General features: G+C 32.6%; 1 protein-coding gene across 29 annotated transcripts in view; it reads left to right on the top strand.

The window, feature by feature from the left end:
- Positions 1–27,427, top strand: part of lap (phosphatidylinositol-binding clathrin assembly protein lap) — an 87,777-nt gene that overhangs the window by 57,939 nt on the left and 2,411 nt on the right. Inside the window, exons 3-15 of one of the 29 annotated variants that reach the window (XM_077438615.1) lie at positions 13,750–13,825; positions 13,979–13,999; positions 14,496–14,598; positions 14,684–14,990; positions 15,065–15,210; positions 15,814–15,997; positions 16,939–17,137; positions 17,210–17,371; positions 19,502–19,735; positions 20,950–21,064; positions 22,570–22,672; positions 24,332–24,394; positions 27,063–27,356. In XM_077438615.1, coding sequence (XP_077294741.1) covers positions 13,750–13,825; positions 13,979–13,999; positions 14,496–14,598; positions 14,684–14,990; positions 15,065–15,210; positions 15,814–15,997; positions 16,939–17,137; positions 17,210–17,371; positions 19,502–19,735; positions 20,950–21,064; positions 22,570–22,672; positions 24,332–24,394; positions 27,063–27,176 — 1,827 coding nt within the window. In that variant the 3' untranslated portion in view covers positions 27,177–27,356. Of the gene's footprint in view, positions 1–13,749; positions 13,826–13,978; positions 14,000–14,495; positions 14,599–14,683; positions 14,991–15,064; positions 15,211–15,813; positions 15,998–16,938; positions 17,138–17,209; positions 17,372–19,501; positions 19,736–20,859; positions 21,065–22,569; positions 22,673–24,331; positions 24,395–27,062; positions 27,357–27,427 lie in introns of all 29 variants that reach the window. The other 28 variants (XM_077438616.1, XM_077438617.1, XM_077438631.1 and 25 more) reach the window with 28 other exon arrangements.

Genomic DNA, 27,427 nt, shown 5'->3' on the forward strand with positions numbered 1-27,427 from the left:
GGTAGCGTATATATTTAGCATCACTGAGGTCAAAGGTTCGAGTCCTCGCCACTGCTGGTTAGATTTGGGGGTTTTGTGACTCCAAATCGATCGTTTCTCTATCAGAGTTTGCCAATTTTATCTGATCATTGCTGAAACGGTTCCTGAAAATTGGTATTAGATCTAATCCTGTTGTCACAAAATCTGCCTGTGTATAATTTGTAATAATTATACACATTAATCTGAAATCTATAGATATCTCTATCGACATCTCTATAATTTCGTATTTATTATATGTATACAAAAAAAATCTAAAAATAATCCATAGATGTCTCTATGATTATTATTTCTGATTAATTGATATATGCTATATATTCTGAATTATGTATTACTGTATTTCTGATTTCTGATTGTTTATGTATTCTGTATTTCGTTAACGTACACCCGTCACATTGGAGCAAATCTGTAATGGCGAGTGTGTATTGATTTGTAACAATAAAATAAAATAAAATAAATAAAATAATGAAAGTGCGCATGCGCATATGAATATTTTTGGAAACGTCATATTGTGGAAATATTGACTCGACGACACGACGCAAGCAATATTGCGCCGTATCGTCGCGCTCTGTAATGTATATGTGAGCCGATTTTGCCTTGCACTCGGCCAAAACTTGTCTGGACGTGCCGGAACCGTGAGGTGCTGGATAGTGTGAATAGAAAATGTCGTTTACGTGAACTGCTGTACTGGGGTGTAGTCGTGAACTGCTGTACTGGGGTGTAGTCGTGAACTGCTGGAGATTATGAATGGACCTTTATGAGTTTCTGGATTGTATTTATTTTTTTATTTTTCTTAAAACGTGTTGATTTATACTTGCATGTGTCGGTTGTATATTAAAAAGTTGTTCACTTTCAAATTTGTTAAAGTTTGCATTTATTTAATTAAATTGAAAGTTTTTCGTTTATTAAATTATATTTACATTCACGACAAGACATACAGTTTTAAGTTATATTTTATTAAAATTTAATTTACTTCAATGTGAAATGTGTCAAAAACTAAAATTAAATTTGGCTTCTTACATAATTTTAAGTATACTTATATGCATAATAGGTAAACACGTTTATAATAGAATAAGAACACGCCGTAATATTTCAAAAAACTTTTGCGTACGTTCATTCAAAATTGATCAAGTTTTAATAGATTTCTACCGACGAACGCAATAAAATATTTTCGTAATTCCAATTTTTGAATAAATATTAAAAATAATTATTTTCGTGAGCTTCTTTGACGGCTCACGCTTGCCTATGTAGATCGAAAAGTCTCAAATATAATATAATAAATCATTATTCATGTCATATCTTCAACCCACGTCCTCGATCGACCTCGGCCCGTCAATTTCCCCGATTATATTTATTTGATATATTAATTTTTAAAAATTCAGGGCGAATTTGATTATCAAATATCATTTTCTCGTTCAGTGACTGCAAAACAACTTTCACACAGTGACAATTGTGTACAATACAATACAAAAAAAAATTTCTTAGGGTTTGCATATCCTAATCGATATGTTAAATGTTGGGGCAGCTTTTTGGGAATTATTTTTTTGAATACTAATACATAATTTATAGATACATATACATATAATATTATTTACACTTGTCCATTCATACAAAAAAATAAAAATAATTATTTTTTAAATTGGACTTGAAGTGGGTATTTTGAATGTTAAGTCATTTGTCTACATACATCATCATCTACAGACATTCACCATCCACTGCTGTCTCTACAACATGCTTACATTCGTCTCTGTTTTGCGCAATTCTCATTCATCTCACTCCATATATGTATATTCCTTATTTCGGCTACCCATCTTCCATGCGGTCTTCCTTTTACCCTTTTGCATTCTCTCGGGTACTATTCTAACAACTCTTTTGCCCACCCTTCGTCCTTTCTTCTATCCACGTGGTCCGCGTATTGCCATTCAATCTCTTAACTCTATCGACTACACCCACTACTCTTGTCATATTTCTCACCCATGTATTCCTCTTCCTGTCTTGCCTCGTTACGCCAAGCATACAACGCTCCATACTTCTTTGTGTGCATTGGACTTCGTGCAGCATCTTGGTTTTGATACGTCATCACTGGCAAAACACATTGATTCAAGGTATTTTTCTGCAGGCAAAAAATGCCACTATTTTTGATTTAAAAACGGCATTACTGAAACTGGTGGCTCATAAATTCCTATCTAAATTTTGGAATTTTAGTATTTTTTTGGGGTATGGCTCACGCATGATGTACTGCAGTACTTACATAAAAAAAAAACGATTTTAGTATGAAAAAACTATAAACGAGTACATGCAGTATTCGCAAAATTGTTTTCCGCAAATAGTTTTAGATATTGAAACACTAGACTGCAAGAAACAAAATAACCACAGAAAACCGTAATGATGCTCAAGTGTGACTTAACAATATTTTGCTACCTATTGACCTAGCAATTGCCGTTTTGATAAATTGTGCAACTGATCGCCCCACTCAAATTACTAAATAACAAATAACCATTATCCAAATAACCAAAAAAAAAAATTCCAAGAGCCGTGATTATGCAAATACATACATATTTGTGAAATTTTTTTCAAAAAAGAGGAGATTTACTCTGGAAAATAACGACGTTGGTAATCGGTTTTTATGATAATAAAACCGCACGAAAATTGCGAATAAACTTGCTAGTTTGCATTTTTCGGTATGCAGTTTTTTGTATGCACTTCATGCTGTGTTATTCGATCGCCATGGCAACCCTATTCAAAGCAAATCAAAAGATTCACACAGTTGCAAACTTACACAATACGAACGTTTACATATGCAATTTATTCCTTTTACAATATGTGCACGAAGATCGTGAGAAATTTTGCATTTCAAACGCACAATCCAAAGGACTTGCATACCTATGTATGTATATGTATATGTATATGTCTGTACTATATTTATAACAAGCATTGGTTCAATGCATTATTAATTCGATATGTGCTTCCGTTCGCCGCATATGGATCGCATTTCCCCTCTTTTCACTCCGTATTCATTTTCTTTTTATTTTCTTTTTTTGTTCCGGATTCACAGGCGCCATTTTCTACGTCGATTCGGAGCTAGACGGCGCCTAAATTCGGCGTCGGCGTCGTCTCGATGAAGAGACGCCGTTTCAGATTTTATTCAGATCGACGTTAATCTCTGCAATGAGACTTTCAGATGTGTATTTACTGCGCGCACTTGGATTCCTTCGCACTCTGGCTCTTATTGCGAATCGTATCATTGGATTTATTAGCGTCGTTGGGATTGAATCGATCACGTATTTGGTTCTAATGGTTTTGTTACATCGAGCGAAATATTCATACGTTTCAATTTTACCCAATTGATAGTCGCCAACTGGTGCTGGGTTTCTTCTTCTGTAAGTTTTGTCCAAGACGTGATTTCAGTCCTTATGATCATTCATGATTCACTCAAAATAACTTTCATTGTATGTACATACATAAGTATTCCACGCAAGAAAAGGAGGGTGCGTTTTCTTTGGGCTGACTTCCAAATGCCAATCATCATCATTCGTGAAGACCTGTCCAACACGCTTCCATTCGTTTCTGTTTTGAGCAATTCTCATCCCACAATTTTTTCTGATTTCATCCTCTACTCTGTGGCCTTTCAATTTAAAAGGGTGCACTTTTAAATTCTCTCGGGTACCATTCGAGTACTTATTTAGTCCATCTATCTTCCGTTCTTCTAGCTACGTGACCCGCTCATTGCCATTTGAATTTCTTTACTCTCAAAATCAACCACCCTTTTCATACAATTCACGTATGTAGATATTCGGTTTTCTATATTAATAGTAAATTTTTAGATGGTTGGTTATTCATTGTGTCTCTTTTAATGTAACGTATGTATAGGCTCAGTCTTTATGCTTTGTATTCGCCTTCTTAGTTTAGCTTTTTACACTTTGAACTCACTCATATCTACTGAATATTTTCCCTTTTATGAGAATATTCACTTAACTTCACCCGTATATTCTGAAAGAGCATGTTTTACGCCTCTGGAATGTACTCGTGGGATCTTCAGCCTTTTCTGACTTTCTTTCGTTATATGTAATTAAATTAAATTAAATATTTAAGTAAATTTATGCGATTAATCGTATAAATTGTTTATATTTCATCATCTTCTTATCTACCTACTTCTTACCTACAGAAAAAAAATTGAATGCTTGAAGAAGAAATTTTATTTATTTATAAACTTCATCAAACATAATTTTATCAATGAACAAGTGCTGGATTAACCTTTTTAATCTCCATCCATTTCTGACTTACATACATATTTGCTAAGCTGTTGTTTATTATGTTAATGTATGTACATATTACTACATATATGTACATACACGTATCGTATCGGTAACCACTTAGATCTGTTATACATATGTAAATATGTGGATGTATTTTTTAGCTTTTCATACGGCCACACCCTTTTCATATATTTTTAATACATTTCATATCGTTTGATAAATTATGTTTCTAAGTGCGTTTAAAAAACTTTAACCGAAGTCTAACAACTTTTATGAAACGATAAAAACGTATACTTATGACTTAAAAATGCATATAGACTTTCTATTGTATTCAAATGTGTAATAGATATTTTTATTTCGAAGCTGATTTCCTTTGGAATGTATGCGGTATGCAATTTGCCTTTCATATGTACGTCAGATAAGATCGTTCTTATCTGATGCAGCATACGTCAAAAGTGTCATCGGTGTGTTTCGGCACAACAAATGTTGACTGTGTGGTTTCAGGGCGGGAAAATCGATAAGCAATCATCAGATAAGACATCGACGAATTTTCTCGACATTTTCGTTGTACTAAACGATTTTTAACGATTTTCCACTAATGCATCGACGACAACATTAAATGCATCAAATAGTATTATAATTGTGCACGTTACTGTAATTGCTACGGGAATTCAAAATGTTTATTGATGAATTATCTTATCGTTTAAATGTGCATAACGTGCGTCGGTAATTAAAATTAACCGTAAAACGTTGGATGCTTTCGTGCATAATTTGATTAATATAACCACATGTGTGAGTGTGTGTGTTGTTTTACTGTAATTTGTTCTCACTTATCTAATTCTCAAAACCCCCATTGTGGTGTTCCATTTTGTGCAATCAACTGGAATGTGCAATTTATCTTGGTGATGGATCGCGCTCGTAGGTGGGGAACGCTTTCCCTACCTACCTGAATGCAAAAAGTGTGGAGGTCGGGAAAATTGTTAAATCTTCCGGAAAATTGTACGCATAGCTTGCCTGTGCTGATTTTCGTAAATGTCCTGATTTCTACTGTTATAATTGAGGTTTTTTTTTTCAATAACCATTTTCCTTTCATTATACATTCGGATAACTCTACATTTGTTTTCAATTATGGATGTACATTTATGAGTGTGTGTTTGACTGGAGAGAAATCTTCTGGATGAATATTTAAACCCTCATCAACGTATTTCGCATTTAGAGCTCATGGTTAGCGAGTAACAGTTGGACCATAGACATGCATGTTTTTGCATTCAACAATCGTATCCTATATGTATTATATATATTTTTTATAAACTAGTCTTCTTATAGTGCTAGATACATATTGCCATCGATAACAAACAAGATTACTGTGTATTATTCACCGAACGCTTAATTCAAGAAATGCTACTTATTTATTTTTTCTATCAATGTATTTTGCAACTAATGAATATATGAGAAATTTATACCGAGTTGATACGATGCGAGTAGCTTGTACCAAGTAGTTTGGACGAGTAACTTGAGCGTCCTAATGGTTCAAAAACAGTTGGATCACCTGTTGCCACGTTGCGAGTAACGTCCAAGTTACTAGCAACGTGTCAACTTGGTATTAGGCTTAAACTTAATGATAAAATAATGCGTTAATGATAAAATAATAAGTTCAATGGTATGGAATTTCGTATGTTCGATATAACGAGGAGAGGCTGAAAATGAAACATATGTGTAAGATTGAAATGGAAATTAATGGGAGATATGGCTAAAAGTCTTCGGTTCGCAGACGATATATTTTGATAGCTCGTAATAATTAACGTAATGTTAACAAACTAGTGTTCAATTGTTATTGCATGCCTGATGGCATTTCATTAGATGATAAGATAATAGAAGTAGTAAATAATTATTTATATTTAGGTAAAATAATAGACATGTCTGGCAGTAAAGATGAAGAGATAAAGAGACGTATGAAATTAGGATGGAGTGCTCAATGTGGTCGACTCAATGTGGTTTTTAAATCAAAAATGCCACCGCCTGAAGAAATAGATCTTCGATCAATGCGTTTTGCAAGGGATGACGTATGGATGTGAAACTTGGGACATTGAACGCCAAGATCCTACAGAAAGTCCAATGCATTCAAATAAGTATGGAACGCTGCGTGTTCGGCATAATGAGGAAAGACAGGAAGCGGAACACGTGTATGAGAAGTATGAAAAGGGTAGTGGATAGAGTAAAGAGATTAAAATGGCAATGGGCGGGCTACGAGGCTGGAAAAATGGACGAAAGGTGGACAAAAGAAGTGCTAGAATGGTATCCGAGAGAATGCAAAAGGGTAAAAGGAAGACTGCAGTGAAAATGGGTAGACGAAATTAGGGAATGTGTGGGGTGAGATGGATGAGTTGCGCAAAACAGAAATGATTGGAAGCGTGTTGGAGAGGTCTTCATCCAACAGTGCATGGTGAGCGGCTGTAGATGATTATGATGGCTGAGATTAGAAGTAAGGTGGACATAAGATAAATTATCTTTATTGCCTTTCCGGATTTATGGTTTAAGTTTGGAATAGTCTTCCCAGGAATGTAGTTAATTCTGAAAACCTTTATATTTTTACATACCACCTTTACGTTTCACATGGTTTTCGTGTAAGTGGTAATTTTTTATATCTCTTATCCGGTCGTTTTTTAAAAACAAGCTAGATGTTTCTCTTAAACTTTTTATTTTTATTTTTATTTTTATTTTATTTTTATTTTATTAATTGAAAAATCAACAGACAGGATGTACATAGATATGTATAAAAAAAACTAATATATGTAACATATGTATGTATGTAACATAAGTAAATAAATAATATATGTAACATCCGAGCCCAATAATAGATTTTTACAAAAATGAAAAAGATAAATATAAGGACAACAAATTAAAAAGTAAAGAATAAAGGCATGACAAAATATGTAGAACATTGCATAATTAACCTATAGTATTAAAATATTTATAAAAGGGTTTTTATAATTCTTCTTTACCAATATCTTCATTTCTTTCTACATTTTATTTTTCTGTTAGTTATCATTTTTCTATTATGAATTTTTTATATTTTCTTTTATATCATTATTTCTTTTTCCTCTCTTTTATTTTATTATTGTTATCTTGAATCTTTTATTTTTTTTCTTTCTCATTTAATTTATAAATAAATCAAACTCCTCGGATCTATCTATCGCCTTTGCCCCTTCCCCCAAGTATGTTAAATAATTAACTAAATAAATAAATATTTTAATGAGTTCTCACAGTTGAAGTCAATATAGAATATATTGTTCTAATTTGATAGTGTTACTGTAATTCTTTCTAAGGAGTATCTTCTGATGTATTATTAGAGAGGTATCCTTTCACTCTAAACCTGACAAAGGTTATTTCTACATTAATTATGTAGGTATATAATAGTTGAATGAAAAAAATAGTATATATTATATATTAAAACGGACCTGTTCAATCGTCATGTTGATGAGCTGGTCAGTTTCATGAGAATCAACACAAGTCTATTTGAATGATGAATGATTGGTAATTTTTATTGTTCTTTTTTTTGTAAGACTGGTGTGACACTTTGGGACAACCTGTCAGGTCACATTGGTCATATTATTGCTATTATTATTATGAAAATAATAAATAAATATGGGGTTGAGTCATTTTTTCGTTACTACTTCTACTCTACTACATTTATAATTAAAACTATTCTTATCTAAATATTAAAGAGCGTATTCAAAACTATTAAAGAGGGCTGTAAAACTATTGATTTAAAGAAAATTTCAGTATGAAACTTTCCTTGGATCTTGTCCAAGTTTGTCCGCGAATCCTTTTCATGCGCATAGCAACGCACGAGTTCATTTTGAGGCTTAAATTTTATGTACGTTTTCCTTTTACAAAGTAGACCATGACCCGCAACGACTGAAACGATCCGTTATCTGCAGGAAAAGGAGACGCGTCGGGAAAAGTCCTCCTCTTCTTCTCCTAACGACCCTGACCCGCATAGAACGACTTTGTCTTGACCTCGATCGACTGAAAATCGATTGCCTTCTTGTTATTTCACACTTATCTACAAGTCGGATTGACTAGATTCAGATGCTTCGGTCCTTTAGAGATGTTTCATTGAGGGACAATGACGCGGAGCTTGGCCCCCTCTCCGGGGCGGCTTCGGCAGGGGTCGGCAATCGTCGTTTTGGGGACGATCGATGTCCGGGGCCGCGGCACAGATGCTTCGGTTACGTAACTCTGCACCCACCCACCCACCCACCCACCCACTCTAACCCACCCTCCGAGTTAGAATCAGCTGTTGATCTAAATACCACACCATCCCCGAAGCGACGGTTAACTTTTGCAGTGTTATGCCAATTTGATGAATTCCCGCTATCGTGCGATCTTTCTAGATATTTTTGTCTGCTTTTCAATGTTTGAAGGCTTCTGTTTATTTTTGCTAGGGCGCGAAATGAGATCGGTTTCATGTAAATATCTTTTTTGACTTGATTCGGACAAACAAGATTGTTTTTATCTTTTGATCTGTAGGCAAGAATGATATCACGATAATATGCCGATATACGTATGTATATAAATATGCATAGTAGTTGGATTTTAAAGTTAAAAATAACGTTATTGAATTCTTTAGTTATAACGATATCATTGTATGAGTTTATTTTTAACTTAAATTCTACCAGCCAATTACTGTGTATAGATCAGGTCAATTACTATAATTTCTCCCTATACAAGTATACGTTTTGTATTTAATTCATTAGGTGAATTTGTAGTAATTGAATTTTTTGGCGTACCTACCTAATTCTTCCTATGACGGAATGATTTGGTTAATTAAATTTTTGACTGAACTTAACTTATATTGATATATTTATTTATTTTTATTGTTACAAATCAATATACACTCGTCATTACAGATTTGCTCCAATGCGACGGGTGTACGTTAACGAAATACAGAATACATAAACAATTAGGAATCAGAAATATAGTAATACATATACAATCAGAATATAAAAATTAATCAGAAATAATAATCATAGAGACATCTATGGATTATTTTTAGGTTTTTTTTTGTGTACAATTTTTATACATATAATAAATACGAAATTATAGAGATGTCTATAGATATATCCATAGATTTCAGATTACTGTGCATAATTATTACAAATTATACACAGGCAGATTTTTGTGACAACAGGAATAGATCTAATACCAATTTTCAGGAACCGTTTCAGCAATGATCAGATAAAATTGGCAAACTCTGATAGAGAAACGATCGATTTGGAGTCACAAAACCCGCAAAACCTAACCAGCAGATGTATATAATGTTAAAATTTCCATACATTGTAATCAAAATGAAGAAAAATTTCGCTACTAATAATTCAACTTGCGATGGATCTGTTCATGATACGTTTGTTTTATTATATTACAGACTTAATTACGGTTTTTCCATCGAGAATTTTTTATGCTATATTTAGCTTAAATCTTCAAATTGACCTTGCTTGATAAAGGCATGTTACGTTTACGTATTATATAATGTATTAGCTGAACACGGCATGCGTTGCAATGCCACAATAACGCATCCAATTCCCGTTCCCATTTGTCGGAAAAACGAAAAAATAAGTCTATTAATGAATGTATTTTTCTAAAACTAGTTCCATTTTCTTCATTGTTGTTAAAATGTAATGCTCACAATCTAAATGCTAAGCCACAATCAATAATACTCAGCGGTTAGGGATTTCTATCGATAAATTCTGCTATGGTTATAAATTCAGAAATTCCGGTGTAAACCAGTTTTTATAAACATTGACACGGATTACACGACCCAAGTTCGATGCATTTTTTTTTTCTTAATGCTAACTGGAAAAGCTTAGCGGGTAGTATTCTTGTTTATTTTTTACATACTCAAAAAACAATGCTTATCGACATATTTCAGGCTCATAGACTTGTTGGCAAAACGCCGATCGGCGTTGGTCATCATTCAAAGGGTTAATACTGAAAATAAACAATTTTCAGACAATCTAATCTAAACAATACGCCATTTGCATCGAATTTAATGTAAAATTATGCAATTAATATGCCTGTATATGTATGTACTTAATTTGCGATAAAATAGTTTCTAATAAATTGTAATATTTATGGTAAAATTAACCGGTATTCATCGATGACGGAATTTTGCCGATTTTCCGGTGTACCGATATACCGGTATCGCAATCCCTAATGCATGCTTTTGGGTTTACGAACAAATATGGTATACATAATATACTCATAAAGAAAATTGCGAATAATGTGATTCAATAAATAAAAATTTGTTTCTTTCTGTCGCTTTGGTTTCGCATAAAGCCATTTTGTGTCGCGTTTCTTTTCACGACATCGCCCATGTTTTTTGCAAATAAGGAGACCTACGTTTTCCAAGGAAAACTTTATATAATATAAGATTTTCCCTCACATATAATATTCCTCTCGGTAAATATGATATTTATTTTATATAGGTATATACGAAACGGCACGTGGAGGCTTTCACAAACTATTCCTATGTATATTTTCGTCTTTGCAAATACATACATACACTGGCAAGGTCGTGCCCGACATTTCAAACCACCCTGTGTAAACGTACACGTGTATTGTGCGGTTTTAATTTTGCGGAAATCGATCATAACATCTCGTGTGCGGTATGGCGCATTATCGCTCCGCTGAAAATGAAAGTTAATTCGTTTCTCGATTTACGCAATGTTGCGTAATGTTTGCGCAATCTTTGTGTGTCCCCGTTGCAATTTGTCTGGTTCGATTTATTTTTGTTGTGAATTTGCGCACAAGTTCGTGACCCGCGCGTTGCGATCGAAGAAAATGAACTCGGGGTAAACTCGACGCGCATTTTCCGGCACGTTGCGAATTTCCGCAGATTTTCCTCCGCGGTATGAGTGAGGCGGGATCTCCTCGTCTCCTCTGATTTATTATGTCTACTTTGCATTTTATTATGGCTCTTTATCCGTCTGCGGTGAACTCGCGTGGCTTTTTATATTTGCTGAAAAATTTCTTATTGAAATTTGAGTTGATTGCGTCGTTGGGATTCTGCAAAATTATGATGTGAAGCTCTCGCATTTCATTTGCTTAGTTAATTAAGGGTCTATGAACTTCAAAATGGCACTGCGATTCTCGGCTTCGTCTGTTGACCTTTTCCTAATTGCAAACACTTCCGGGTTCTATTTCTGTACATTTGATTTTTATAGCAGAAACTCGTTTCGGAAATGCCGCTTTCCTACTTATTGTTTTTTTCGTAATTAATTATAGGCTCGTTTTACTTTTACAATTAAAAATAAAATTCGTAATTATATTGGACTAAAAAACTGGTTAAAGTGAAGAAGCTAACGAGCTGAAACCAATTGCTTATTAATTTGAGGCCACTGATCACAAATATTATATTGAAATTTTTCCATTCGATAATTTTCTTGGTATCAACATGTTTATATACATTTTTTAATTTTTAGTGTTGTGTGGTCTCTCTATTTCTATTATAATTAAATGGGTCTACCTCACGGTAACGAAAGTGAAAAGGTCGAAAAAGCAAATATTGGAAGGCAAAGATCGAAAATCAAAAGATCTTAAGTCGAAAGATAAAAAAAGGGTGCACGGTAAACGGTACTATGTATATATAATATATATCAGTGGCGGTAATTGGACTATTCGTCACATTGGGGTGGTCACAAAGACAATTTTTGTCATGAAAATCGCGAATACACAATATTTGGCACTCAAGTTCTCGTTACTATGATAGTTATCGTTAGTATGATGGACTTTTCGGCTGCCAGATGTTCCGTTATAGAGACTTTAGTGACTTTGTGACGAGTAATTTGTGACCAGTTATCACCGAACCATCAGTGGCATGCGGTGAAATTATCTCTCTTTTTGTCATACAGCCTTGTTTAATGTGCGCGCGCAGGATACGGGAGGAAAAGTCTGTTCCTCTTGTTCCTGTTGTATCCTGCTCGCGCAAATTAAGTGAGGATGTACGACGTGGGGAGAGAGACTTTTACCGCACACCACTGATATATAAACTGTTTTTCATATGTATGCATGGTAAACGAACATTTTCGAATTTTTCACTGTCAATTTTTTTACGGTCACCCTAATTAAATAAACACAAATTAAATTATATACACAAAGTAGTATACCTTGGTGGTTGCGTTAATGCTAACCACCGAGAGGTTGTCGGGTTCGATCCCGTGAGTTCACCTCGATTGAGAAGAATTTATTCCGAGTATTTCTGTAGTGCTCCTGGTCAGACTTGGATATTTGTGACTCCAAGCCGATCGTTTCATATCAGAGTTTGCCAATTTATCTGATTTCATTGTTGAAACGGTTCCTCATCAAATTGAAATCATCCTAACCACCATGTCACTCAGGGACAACTTGAAAATGGCATCATGGGAAAATATAAAATTGGATCCAAAATAGTATGAAATTATTATTGTTACAACTTTTCTTCCGGATCAGCTCTAAGTCAATAAATTGTTTGCTGTTGTAAGTTCATTTTTTTTAGTTTAATGGGCAAATTAACAAGCATACACTTATTTTTTTAACTTAACCGAAATAAATATCTCCATCAATATATTGAGCATAACGTGGGTTCAAGTCCCGGCCAAATACGCTGCTGGGAAAATCTTGTGGTTATTTAAAAACACAGATCGACCATCTCTTCCTAGAATTTTTCGATTTTTTTAGCTTAATTGTTTTGACGGATTCAATAAATTGATATCATTCCCCTTAGTTTCTTGCAAATTTGAGTTATTAGATGTCTCTATTGTATTCTATTTATTTATTGTACTTATGTACAAAAATAACCCAACCCAACCAACAGTAATAATAAAATACATAAATAAATATAAGAAAAATAAGGAGTTAACAAATCTAGTATACAATTTTCAGTTTGTGACTTGAAATAATTTGGAAATCATTGTGTTATTATGTACATATACATATGCCGTGATTTGTACAGAGTTGTACGATCTTATCAAAAGTTTATTTTTAAATTTGAAATATTTTCTTTATATTGTATAATTAGATTACGGTATTGATTGAAGATGAAGACCTCAAACGTAAACTGTATACGTACGTAGATTTGCATCGATTCTCTTAATTCGCATATTTATATCTGTTGCGTTAGGTCAGGTCAAATATATTCTATTATGTTTGTATATTAGATCTATAACTGGAATCATTATCATCATTATTTAATCGGTATTGATTTAATTCAGTGCTAAGTTTGTATATACTATATACATATTTTAATGCTCGGAATGGGTATAAGTGATGTGCATGTGTGTTATCGATACGAGGTCAATTTACTATCTCTCTATATTTTATTCAATATATTATAAGGATTACAATACATATGCAGATAACCTTGCACTCCAATGAATGTCAAGTTTATTATATAATTTTTGTTTTTTCTTTTTTTCAGCGCTTCACACAGTACTTGGCCTCTAGTAATTCCAGTTTTCAAGTTAGCAATTTCCTCGATAAGAGTGGATTACAAGGTATTTTCTATTGAATAGTATACGTTACATACCATTATGATATTAATAATTCATAATCTTACTAATTATTTAACATGATATTATAAAAAAAGATGATACGACTACATATTTAGTAATGCATTTATTTCTTTTCCATACTTTTAATCTTCCAAGGTGCCGTGTGTGCACGAGTTGGTGAGTTAATACTACTAAAATAGTCGTTTAACTTTTGTTTGTGTTTTTATATTTATCGTTTGATTTGATTTTTCTCTATTTGTGCATACATAGATTATTTTTTTTTCAAAACCATCTTTAAGATGTCTACCATATCTTATATATTTCCAATGAAATATTATATTATTTTTTAAGATACATATATACATATATACGTATTCATACTTCCATGTATGTATGTATGTATATACATCAAATTACGATTCATTTTTTCGATGTATTATGTTTCGTTTGTGTTGTAAATGTGCTTATCCTTAATTAATTGGTCTAATCCTTTCTGTGAACTTGTTTGCGGGATTACGGCTGGTAATTAAGCTTTGTAGTGTAACTTACTCCTCATTTCCGTTCATTTACATTAATGTATATTAAGTTTTGTGATATGTCTGTTTATTTTTATATCATTATAAATATTTTATTCATTTACTCTGTTTAATTTTTGAAAATTAAACTTTTTCAGGATATGACATGTCACCGTTCATCAGGCGATATGCCAAATACTTGAACGAGAAAGCTCTTTCATACAGAACAGTCGCTTTTGACTTCTGCAAAGTTAAGCGAGGGTTAGTAATAGTGCATTGAAGTTCCTACTTGTATATATGTAACTAAATTTTGAAGATTAATTTGAGATGTTTCTTTCCATTTCAGAAAGGAGGAGGGTTCACTTCGTACAATGAATGCTGAAAAATTACTCAAAACACTACCGGTACTTCAGGCTCAGTTAGATTCGCTGCTAGAGTTCGATTGCACGGCGAACGATCTGACCAACGGTGTTATCAATATGTGCTTCACACTCCTGTTCAGAGATTTGATCAGGCTGTTCGCTTGTTACAATGATGGTATTATTAATTTACTCGAAAAATATTTTGATATGAATAAAAAACAGTGTCGAGACGCGCTCGACCTGTACAAGAAGTTCCTCATTCGAATGGATCGTGTTGGAGAGTTCCTGAAGGTACTTACGGTAAAATCATCACCCGTAGCTTTAGTTATCCATTGGGTTTATTTTAATCACCGTTCAATTGACAGGTTGCAGAGAATGTAGGCATTGATAAAGGTGATATTCCAGATTTGACCAAAGCTCCGAGCAGTCTTTTGGATGCTCTCGAAAGCTATCTCGCCAGTCTCGAAGGCAAAAAAGGCTCTGCCGCTAATACACCCACACAAACCGCTAGGTATACAATTTAAATTGTTTTAATATCATAGTGTATAAAAAATCATACATTGCATTAAGCATTACTTGTTCTAAATTGAATTTTGTTTATTTATAATTAATCTTGATTTTATAGTTCTAATCCGATTTTTCAATGTAATAATTTTCATCCACATTTATCCAAAATGAAAAACATCCTTATTATTTTTAAATTGATTATTACATTTAATTTTTTTTTAAACGCACGCTTGCTTATAATTTGATATATGTAGAAGTATCACCGAATCCCATTTTTAATTCGTAGTTGTTAATCTTATTAATTTTTATATATTTTTTTTCATCCTATTCCTCGTCTATTCCTTTATGTAACAACCTTGTATGCCGATCATTCCGCCGATTTTGCATGCTAAAACCAATACTATTATTTTTCAATATGCATTCGTTTATTTTTACATTGCTTCTTTATCGGCACACATTCCTGTTACATAAATTCCAATTTGACCGTATCCCCGTTGATCCCATATTTTGCATATCGTCGAAACATATCTTTGCGCCCGTCGAATCGAATATATTCTTTTTCGGGGTAATTTTAAATCAATAAATTGAAAATGTTGAATCTAAAAAGTGCGCAAAAGAATGTGGCAAACGGTATGGGTGCCCTTTCCTCTACTGGCAGTTCATTTGGCAGTGCCGCAGCATCAACGCGTCTCGACCAGCATCCGACCAACGGAAGCCAAGCGGCGTTCATCGATGACGTTCTTAAACAGCAAGCACTTGCGGAAGAAGAAGCCGTTCTCAATCAATATAAGGTGAATTTTCATATTGAATGTGTGATTCTATGTTCTTGTTTTAAAGGGACTAATGTCAAATATGATACACATGTATGTAAATTCCTATGTACAGTGAAGGTGATTAAGATTGATTGCTTTTTACAAGCCTATTCTATGTTTTTCGAATTATAGACTTTATAATTTCTAATTTCTAATACCAATTAAACTATTGATAACACTGAGCAACAAAAAATCACGTTTTTAAGTTACCAGAGCAGAGACTAACCAATCTTTACTAAGTTTTACCCACGGAATTCGAATATGATAATGATTTTTGTTGTTTGGGTCTCCTTTACGAGATATGAGCGTTTAAAAAAATGCGCACTTTTTACAGATTTTTGGCTTTTGTGGTCTTTAATTCAAAATCTAGTATTGCTGTGCTCAAAGTGAGTATTGGAATTAAATTAAAGACCGCAAAAGTCAAAAATCTGTAAAAAGTGCGCATTTTTTTAAACGCTCATATCTCGTAAAAGAGACCCAAACAACAAAAATCATTATCATATTCGAATTCCGTGGGTCAAACGTAGTAAAGATTGGTTAGTCTCCGCTCTGGCAATTTTTTTTGTTGCTCAGTGTAGTTTCTTACAACATATTTTAAGATGTAGTGAATTGAAGAACTTCAGACTATTTGATAAAAATAAGCTCGTATATTTTGTATGAATTCGGAAAGAAGTTTAAAACTTAAATGTTGAATTATAAGTATTAAATATAAACGTTTTAAATATGCTTGTATGTAACAGCTGAACCGAATTCACTATCTCATAAGCATGTTATATCTATTGTGTATCTGACAATCGTCTCTTTATAAACAGACCACGGAATTGTTGCATTAAATCTTATCTTTTATCAGAATATTTATCGCAACTACAATTGGTTCCTGTAGTTCATATATGTATTTATTGATTCGCTATACGTTCCAGACTAAGGTTCAGTCTCCGACAAATTCTGCCGCTATGGCCACAAATCCATTCCTCAGTTCCGGTCCACCGCCAAGTCAACAACAGTCCATCGTTGATTTATTCGGATCGGCACCCGCCACTCAAACGGACTCGGCGCAGGGCACGAAAGCCTCCGATGATTTATTACAACTCGGAAATCCGTTCGCGGACATGTTTGGATGTTGGTCTTTCGCATAAATCAATTGTTTCGACATTTTTTTTTACCGTTGATTAATCTTTTCTTTATACGCAGCTTCGGCTCCGATCACGACGGCGCCGGCATCTTCTCAGCCCCCATGGATGACGGGAAATACGAACGGCTTTGGAGCGGCGAACCACACGCAGACGTCGCAAAATAATACATTCGTATCAGATTCGAACTTCAGCAATGTGTTCGGGACTAATGATCCAGCAGGTATAATCGAAAAGCTCGCTGTATATTGAAAAATTCAATCGTACTAAAATCATTCGAATTACTAGACATCATCGTGCTAGTTTTTATTATTGTGTAATTATTAACGTTTTAAATATGCTTGTATGTATATAAGCGAGAGTTCATAATACATATAATCGTATCCTTGCAATACAAAAGTGACATGTCATAATGAATTAGGGAGGCTTCGTATACGTACATAGCAATAATATTACATTTTGTACAAATGACAGTGAGGTATCTTTTAAGATGTATTTTTTCATTTCGATTGTGTTTTAATTATTTTGTGAGAAATCGTCATTCCTACGAATCCTTCTGGATTTGTTGAATCATTAAGTTTCAAGCAGACTGTAAGACAAAGTATTAAAATTGATGATTATAGTTCAAATCTGAATTGTTGAAAAAATAGTGTCATGTTGAAAAAATTAATGTGACTGTTTTAAATTGCAAAATGATTCAAATAATGGAAGAATAAATAAATGTTTTACTTGAATAATATGTACATAAACTCAAATAAACGTTATTTATTATATACTAAGATACATATATAGCCCAAAAAAGGTACGAGTGGTAATGAATTATTTAATAAATTAATATTTTATAAAGGACTAAAAAAATATTCATATTTTTATTCGTCATTTAAGGAAATAGCAGCGAAGAAAACAATGTATTTACACTATCGTCCGATAGTTATGATCAAATTTTCAAGTAATTTTTTCAGCTTTATTTCATTTCATCAAAAAAGTCATTTCCTTTCTCAAAATTTCTTTATTTTTTTTATTTTGGGAAGGTTTGTTTCCCAAACTGACTTCAGTTTTATTTATAAAAGCCAACTGAAGCCTTTTTTTTTTTACTGATAACACATAATTAATCTTAGATGGAACAATGGATGGATAGAATATCATCATCGGAATCTGAAACTGATGGATTTACTAGATCTTCCTTGTAAATCCATTCTATAACTTCTACTATTATTTTCATTATGGTATATTTTTTTACCTTGGATGAAGCACTCGGTCGTATCAGTGTTGCCAGATGATAAAATATAAGAGAGGAATGTGATAAAACGCAGCGAATATGTTTTGTTGATTTACCAGTAAAAGTAACGATTTACCGATAAATTACCGAGCTATCTTTTGGGTAATTTACCAGTTTACCGATGATGGACTCCCTAATACACATGTATTATATATGGAAACAATACACTGAAACAAACTTAAGAATTTAAATATAAATATCAAGATTTATGATATTTTAAGTTATGTAGGTAACTAACTATACAATGCTCAATACTATAAAATATATTAGAAGTCTTATCAAATGGTGAAATTTCAATGTCATATTCGTGCTTAGTGTATTTTGCTGCTTTGTTTTGTCTAAATAAAATGGAAATTTGTTGTATAGTGTAATTTATGTATGTGTATTCTATGTTCTATTTATTTTACAATCATTAAAACAACGAAACATAGTAAATAGTGGACATGTCACCTTTGTGTTCTGGAGGATGCGATATTGTCGATTTTTAAATGTATGCCTGTTACATTTTTTATAGGTATTGTTTAAATATTTTTCAAATTGAATTTTAACACCACTCATTTTGATATTTTTATATTGGATTCAGTTAGAATGTAAATATGTTCATTGATTTATTATTTGGCATGTTTACGACTATGGGGCTTGGTTATCTTGCTAGTTTACTCTTATTATTATTATTTACAGTTAGAATGTTTTAACAAAATCCACTTTACTTTTTAACTTTTGCATTGAATCGGAATGGTGTGTGTTTATAACTAAAAAATATAAAATAATAATGCAACTTTTATTCAATGCTATATGGAAATTGAATAATATACATATTATATATCGATATGTGTGTACTCACCGAGCATGATGTTTATGTTGTATAATAATGAAACTTAAATAATTGCATTTAAATCACCCACATCTATTATACTAACCAAAATTTATTAACTCACTTTATATATTAATATTTAATAAAATAATAATCGGTTATTTCGAATGTGATATAAGTCGTGTTCAAAATTAGTAATATGACATTTATACAGAACGATGTTTGGCTATATCGAAATTTTCCATGTTGTGTGCAAGCAGCTGCTGGAACACTGGTCAATCCCTTCATGGGGGAGACTCTGCCGATGAGCGGAGGCTCCCCGTCTCGTCCCGCCGTTCCCCCCCAACCCAAATCCGCTCTCGATGACCTCAATGACACTATCAGAATGGCTCTCGGTGGCTCTCCATCCAAACAACCTCCACAGCAATCCCTATCCATGTCCTCGCAGCAATTCGGCTCACCGGCCAAACAGCAACAGCCAGTATCACAAATGGGTTTGTGATTTGAACGTCACTGATGATGTTGCAATTTGCTTGAAATTTTAGAATCTAGGATTCTTTAGTATGCTTTTCTAAGCCCGCTTGATATACTAGTAGTTTTTTTCGTTTTTGTCTTTTATTTTTTGCATTCCACGTATATAATATATTCATTATTAGATAGATTCTATCACGATTAAAAGTATATCCATCTTCATATCAACTTTAAAAATAATCGAAATATAATATTGCAGTAGTATTACATATTTCTATTCATAAATATAAATATACTATATAAAGTAAGTTCAATTTAAAATTAATTTCAAAACAGTGGATGCAATTTTTATCACTAATGCGTTCTTTCTTAACATTGTGAGAGGTGTTTTGTTGATTGTGATCGTTTTGATTTGTTTTTTGTTTATAATAATCAATATTTTCAGTGTTTGCTTTATATAATAATAACCGTTATCGTTTTTGTTTTTGACGTTGCATGTCATTGAAAATTTTAATTTAAATTTCGTGTGTTTTTTTATTTATTTATTTGTAACATTGTTTGTGGTGTTAAATTTATTTAATTTTATGAAATTTATTTATATTACATATTGTAATCACATCATACTTTCATATTATCGTATCAAATGTATCAAGCTGTTTTTAATAATATATCTATTATATGATATAAATGTCTACACAATAAGCTTAAAATATATTACGTAATGTAGGCGTATCGTAGGTGCGTTGAATTTAAGCAATTACTCTCTCATAATATTTATAATAATAATTAATAATATTATATTATTAAAATGCATGTATTTCATCCCCAAATGAATTCCATTATATCACATCATATAAATTTAAACGAAAATTGTTTTATAATATGATAGTTTTCGTTTAAAAAAAAGATCGATAGTTCCATACAATTGGCTTCTTTTTCCCCCGCCGCTCCAGCCCCCCTACCTATATATGATTTGTACCGCATTTTTATGATATAATTTAAAAAAAAATAACAATCAATTGCTAATCATCACACTCGCAAGTAACATTGCTAACATGACACGCACCTGAGGCTCGTGGTCTCATTTGGCTTTGGGAATGTGTGTTTGTATGTGCTTTGGTCGCTGGCTGGGTTGTTGGCGGGGCAGCAAGCTTTGATGGCATGGGGGACGTACTGCGACCAGCCGGGGCTGGCGGTGGTGCCGTCGGTGCTCAAGCTGTCACTGGTGGGCTTACAGGAACCGCAGCACCCGCTCAACAATCGGGAAAAGTGCTCACCGGCGATTTGGACTCTTCACTAGCGTTGCTTGCCAATAATCTTTCCATCAACAAGAGCGCACAGCAGGCTGTCAAGTAAGTGTACATACCAAATTTGTATATAAAATTTCGAGCAAAAGTCACACTTCGATTGAAATGTTTGTAATTATAGCATTATTGTCATCCAGTGGGTTTCCTTTTCAAAATTTCCTGAAATATGTTGTGTAAAAATGTCTTCATAAATTTTCTTAATCTCTTCAATGTGTTTTTGAATGATCAGCATTGGATTATTTTGAAAAAAATATTACAATAAAGTACTAGCGTGCTCTGGATCTTGAATGTAACCTTTTTTTGATTTATTATTGTCGAAACAATTCCAACTATCAACAGCAATCTTAGGAGCCCTCGCGTTCCATTCGACTCCAGGTAAGTGAATAATCAAGTTGGAAGATCATCTACGTACACTAATCTGAACAAAACTTGAACAACTTCCCGTATTGATGGTCAAGGAAATTCATAACTTGTATGCAAAGCGTATAAAAGACTAAAAAGTCGCATATTTCTTGTATGAATTGTTTGGTGAAATATCATGTACAAAAATTTGTTACGTATTTGTTTTAAAGAAGGTATGCAAAAAGGCTATTGATTACTTGGTAAAATTTTATAATTTTGAAAACAGCCTATTCAAATATTTTTCAATAATTTATTTATTTATTTATTGAGAAGTCAACAGACAACAGATAAAATAAAGTAATTAATCTTAAGTAAGAAAATTTGAAATACGAAGATTTTTTAGATACTGCAAAGTACGTAAATATACATAGAATTACATGCCGATAAATTATATGATGATATATATGTATGTATGTACCTTCTCAAGAATATCATTGCTTCCATCAAATCGCTCGATTTACCTGCTGGTAAAAAATAATTTTTCTTTAAAGTGTTTTCACTCGAAATTATTAGTTTATATATTGTAAAAATCTATAATTGGGGCTCAGATATTATTTTGTTATATTTATTCTTTATTTTTATGAATTTCTACATCTGAGGCCTGTTGATTTTTCAATAAATAAATAAAATATAATTTGGAAATGTGATTTTTTTTATTAATAATAATTTATATGAATAAATTATTTTTTTGTCACAATCTCCGTATGAGACCTGGGTCTGAGGTGGCAACCCTAGTAGTACATACATACATATTTACATGAGTAAATGGATTATTTCGCACATTGTGATCGCGCATACGACAATAATTGCCCGAAAAATCGTTCGATAGTTCGCGTGGGGAACTCTCGGTTGATAGAATTTTCGGGTGTCAGATATTCCGCGATCGACGTTTTAGTGGCTTGCGCGAGATCGCTTTGTGCGGAATAATCACTGAACCATTTACATGAGCTGTGGTTAGTAAAAATAATAGTTTTTGCAACTACACTTTGCAGTGGAAGAATGTTTTGTTTGAAACTCGCTGTTATGGTTATTGGATGACACCATGTTTAAAATCAAAGAGTGACAATTGCGGATGTAATATCATATACTAATCCGAGATTAGTCCATGGGAATGTTTAGTATACGGTTGTGTTGTTCGTTTTTGTTAGAGGCGTTCAATGGAACTCTCCGAAGAATGCAGCGAAACCTGGAGCCGTAGGTTGGAGTCCGCAGCCGATGGCGGCAACGACTGGTGCCGGATACAGACCTATGGTATGATGAATTGAGACTTGTCATTTTTCAAAATTAATTTCATTACTAGACTAAATAATAATATGTAACGTATGTAAATCGAAACTTCATTCTTATTATCGAATCATATCTACGAATACACATTATCTGTATATTATGAGTAATGCACATTTTGGGAAATGCTATAGTCGTGTACATAAATTCGGAAATTGCGAGAATGTTGTATTTTTTTTTGCTGTCATTTATGGTTGTCACGTCACAATTACATGTCGAATCTGTATTGTATTGTTATTTTGGTATTGAATATTACACATATTGTATTCTGTACTGTGTACGAACAACATTCTGTCAATTTTTTCGTTGTATTGCACTTTTATACCCACATTTTCACATTTTCTTTTCTGGTATTGTCTTAAAATTTATTTTTAAAATGTGTTTGGTGTTTATTTTTAATTTTTCAAACTGAATACTTATAATAATAGTCATGTTTTAATTTATTACTTCCTTTCAAAATATCTTTTTGTAAAATCAACCAATTTTCTTCTCAATAATTATTTTATTACTACCTGATTTTTGACTTTATATTATAGTAAATATAATATTTATATTTTTTTTCACACAAAAAAAAAAAAATGAAAATATGACAATTATTACAATGTGTCGTTTTCTATTAAGTTTTTCATTTATATTGCATTGTTTATAATGTATTAATGTGTACAGTCAATTTTTGCATGGTTTGTTTCCTGATTTATTTTCAATGTAAATATACATAATATACATAATACATTTAGCATACATATATATCTTATATATTAATGTATATTTTGAATAATTGTATTCAATATGTTTGTAGCATGTTGATAAAATGTGATAAAATACAATTTAATATACATGAAAAGATCATCATAATGTCGGTAGAGTTTTGTTGTTCAATTGCAATTTTATTGCACTTAACCGTTTGCCCGCGGCCGTCTTCTATGGAAGCTTTGGGTGGCAAGTCTGCATCGCGGCTGTGTTCCATAGAATTTCTGAACTTTGCACGGGATTTTGAGGCTTATATGCGCCTATTTCAACTGTTTCAAGGTTCAAAATTGGTTGAATATATTACTGAGAGTTGAATGCCATCTATTCAATTTGCTTAAAATGAATATATACCAGTCAAAATTAATTTTCACGTCACGTCTTCATACAATTATGAAGAATGATTATTTGACAATTAATCCAAAACTACGAGATATATTATGTATTTTATTGTTTAAAATAATACTTTATGTGTTAATTAACATATCTGGTTACTTGAGTAAATATTAAAATCTGTATTTAAGGTCGAAAACTCGATTGCCAAATTCGCGAAAAAGGTGCCGCCGCGTACAGTGCTTGTTCGCTATATTTATTGCCGCGGGCAAAGGGTTAAGAACAGCACAGTTCTACTGAAAGAATAGTTGAAAACAATACATGCTCAATATCAGTTAGATTTTTCTTTAAATTAGTACATTAATTAGTCAAACCACTATTTGTGCTTAATAGTAGCGTGCTTTATACCGACACAAAAATTGGTCATAGAAAATTATATACATAATATAACACAAAAATGATAGTTTTACAGGATATGTGCAACAAAAATACATATGTATTACTAAGAGCATGCGCATTTTGTTTTTCTTTTTTATGTTTTTGCAGGGCCAAGGCATGCAGTTACCCCCCATGTCCCATACATTCCATAACCAACACCATTTTAATATGGTAAGTCAGAGAAAGCAAAATTAAAATCGGAAATAAAATCCAAAAAAAAACTAATAATACTTAATAACACGATAATTCAAAAAATTTTATATAATCGGCATATGTGAATGATCCGTTACTCTCTTCCGTTATACTTGCCGACCTTCACACCTGTCCAATGCTTTAAAAGTGCGCATGATATTGTGTGATCGTCACATTTTACATACTTATATATATTGTGTACTTAAAAATTGCACCAAAATCTATCTATAATTTATATATTAACTCTGACTGATGTTCGTTTCATTGTCCTCGCTGTCCTTTTACATATTTTGAGTTTCACTTTCTATTCATTTTAATTTTTCATATCTATAATATTATACATACTTAATAATTCAACCAACAGAACAATTTCAATTAGTCAAATATTAATAGGTGCCACTTTAGTATGCGGTCTACCTTCACATATATACTTTAGTATGCGATCTACCTTCATGTTTTTACTTTAATATGCGGTCTCAGTTCTCGCTTGTGACAGGGATACTGAATAATATCGACCCTAACAACCCAATCTTAAATTAATAGGGACAACCCTAACTAAACCTAACCTAACCCGACCCTTAAATAAATAGGTGTTGGCTGCTAACATATGTTTTTTTTTTTTGAAAATATTGATGAAATAAAACTAAAAAAAATATGTCTTAGTAGCCAACACCTATTTATTTAAGGGTCAGGTTAGGTTAGGTTAAGTTAGGGTTGGCCTTATAAAAAACAAAAATTATAATAAACAGGTCGTTGCTACGATACAAATAAAAATAAAATAGTCTACTGCGATTCAAAGGTAGACCGCATACTAAAGTGGCATATATTAATATTTAATCACCTTTCTTATTATTTGTTCATTTATAGATTTGATATAAATTATAAATCAAACCTTTTTATGATCGGCGATCAATTTAAATGGAAACCGTAAATGAGAGTATAACTTTAATTTGTTTATAATGCAGTGTTCCATTTTGATTGATGGTCTTGTACATATATATAATTTTGTATCATTCGTATTATTTTGACGCAGCTTATGTGCTTAAAAACCCACATATAGTTGTACTGTTTCAATTTTCACAAGCACTTATTATTTTTCTATGTAGATTGATCACTCTGTGTTATAAGTCGTTAGATTTTTATTATTCTAAAAGGGAAGTTTATTGATTAACTACAATTATTATATTAAATTTGTACATAAATTATATTCGATTTTTTGATCATGGAAATTTTGTGGATCTGTAAATATTATTTAACTGTATTTAATCAATAAATTGATTCTGTGATTCATATATAAAAGGACGTTGTTAAATAAAAAAAAAGATTTCTATGGTGATAATAATTTATATGAAATTTTGAATTAATTTGTTAAAATTCAAATTTTTAATACAAAATAAAATAATACATTAACGCCAATTGATTTTAAATTTATATATTGCTATCGGTTAATAGTGATCAAGTGTACATATATTACAGGGCATAAAAATTATTTAATAACATTGAGCAATAAAAAAAATGACTAATCTATACTAAGTTTGACCCACTAAATTCGAATATGGCAATGATTTTTGTTGACTTCTTCTCGTTTATGAGATATAAGCCTTAAGGGCGAAATCACACAGAGAGGCACATGACACGTGGTTTTTTTTAGATACTTTTAAACATGCGAAAGAAATGCTGCATCCCTCATGGCATACAGCCCCAAAAATCACCCCCTGGAGTGTTTTCGGTGTAATTTTGTCCTTGTATTGATATAAGCTTGACAGTGATTGATCCCATATTTGAAGAAATGTAAAAGAAACTTGTCAAATAATAAGATCGTACGAATTAACAATTAACTGGGAACGCCTTTTCTTGACTCAAAGCCAAGACCGCATGCTGTGCCGTTCATCTCTGTGTTTTCGCCCTAAAAAAGGAATTTTTACAGATTTCTGGCTTTTGCAGTCTTAAACTCAAAATCTAGTATCGCTGTGCCAAAAGTGTATAAGTGCTTTCTAAAGCCAAAAGTCTTTTTTATATATAAACTAGAAGAGGCCAACAAAAATCATATCAAATCATGCTATATCCGAATTTAATGAGTCAAACTTAGTAATGATTGATTAGTCTTCATTTTGGTAAGTAAAAAACGTGATTTTTTGTTGCTCAGTGTAATTATTCATATCCGTGGTTCTTATTTTTATTACAAACCTCTTTTTATTAACTTTAAAATTCAAGTGGCCAAAAACCTTAGCACGGCTAACAACTGTTAAGTTTCCTGTATTTACTTTGTCTATACTATTGCCTGAATTATAAATTGAGCTTATCAATTACAAACTTTAAAATTGATCTATTATATACTGGCAAAGATTTAGAAACTGAATTGGCGCATCAGTGCTACCAACTTATTCACTGCTGTTAATTATTCCAATACTGCCAACTGTAGAATATATCACTTACAGGGGGGGGAAATTTATTTTCTAATAACTACATGATTAAACAAGAGTCCTTTTAGATTTAAATCGCAATCGAATTTTAATTTTGTATTTACGAATTAAAAACTTAAAATTCTCTTCAACTAAATTGCACACATTTTTACTAATCAACTTGTATATCTATCCTATGCATATTTATCGTGGTGTCGGGGATGCATTCGGGGGCACAACAACAGCAACAGCAACCGCAGCAGTCGCCTGGAGCAGCCGCGCTCGGGGGCGCTCCGGCCCGTCCTCCGCCACCCACCGCGCAGCCCACCATCCCGTTAGATCCTTTCGGGGCTCTGTAGGATCTAACAAATTCATAACCGCTTCACAGCTGCCCCCCTCATCATATATTATTATAAAATACCTACTATCCTTACCCCACACCTACTCCCCCTCATCTCCGTTTGTATATTTAAATAATCTGCAAGCCGATACGATATGTACGCCTATCCAACGTATTGCACAGCCGTCTGTTTCTTAATGTACGTATGAATAAAAGTATATTCCATATATATATAAAATAATACGTTACTGTATATGTATACGAACGTTC

Source organism: Arctopsyche grandis, chromosome 9 (assembly GCF_051622035.1).
Source record: "Arctopsyche grandis isolate Sample6627 chromosome 9, ASM5162203v2, whole genome shotgun sequence".
In the NCBI taxonomy this organism is placed as follows: Eukaryota; Metazoa; Arthropoda; class Insecta; order Trichoptera; family Hydropsychidae; genus Arctopsyche; species Arctopsyche grandis.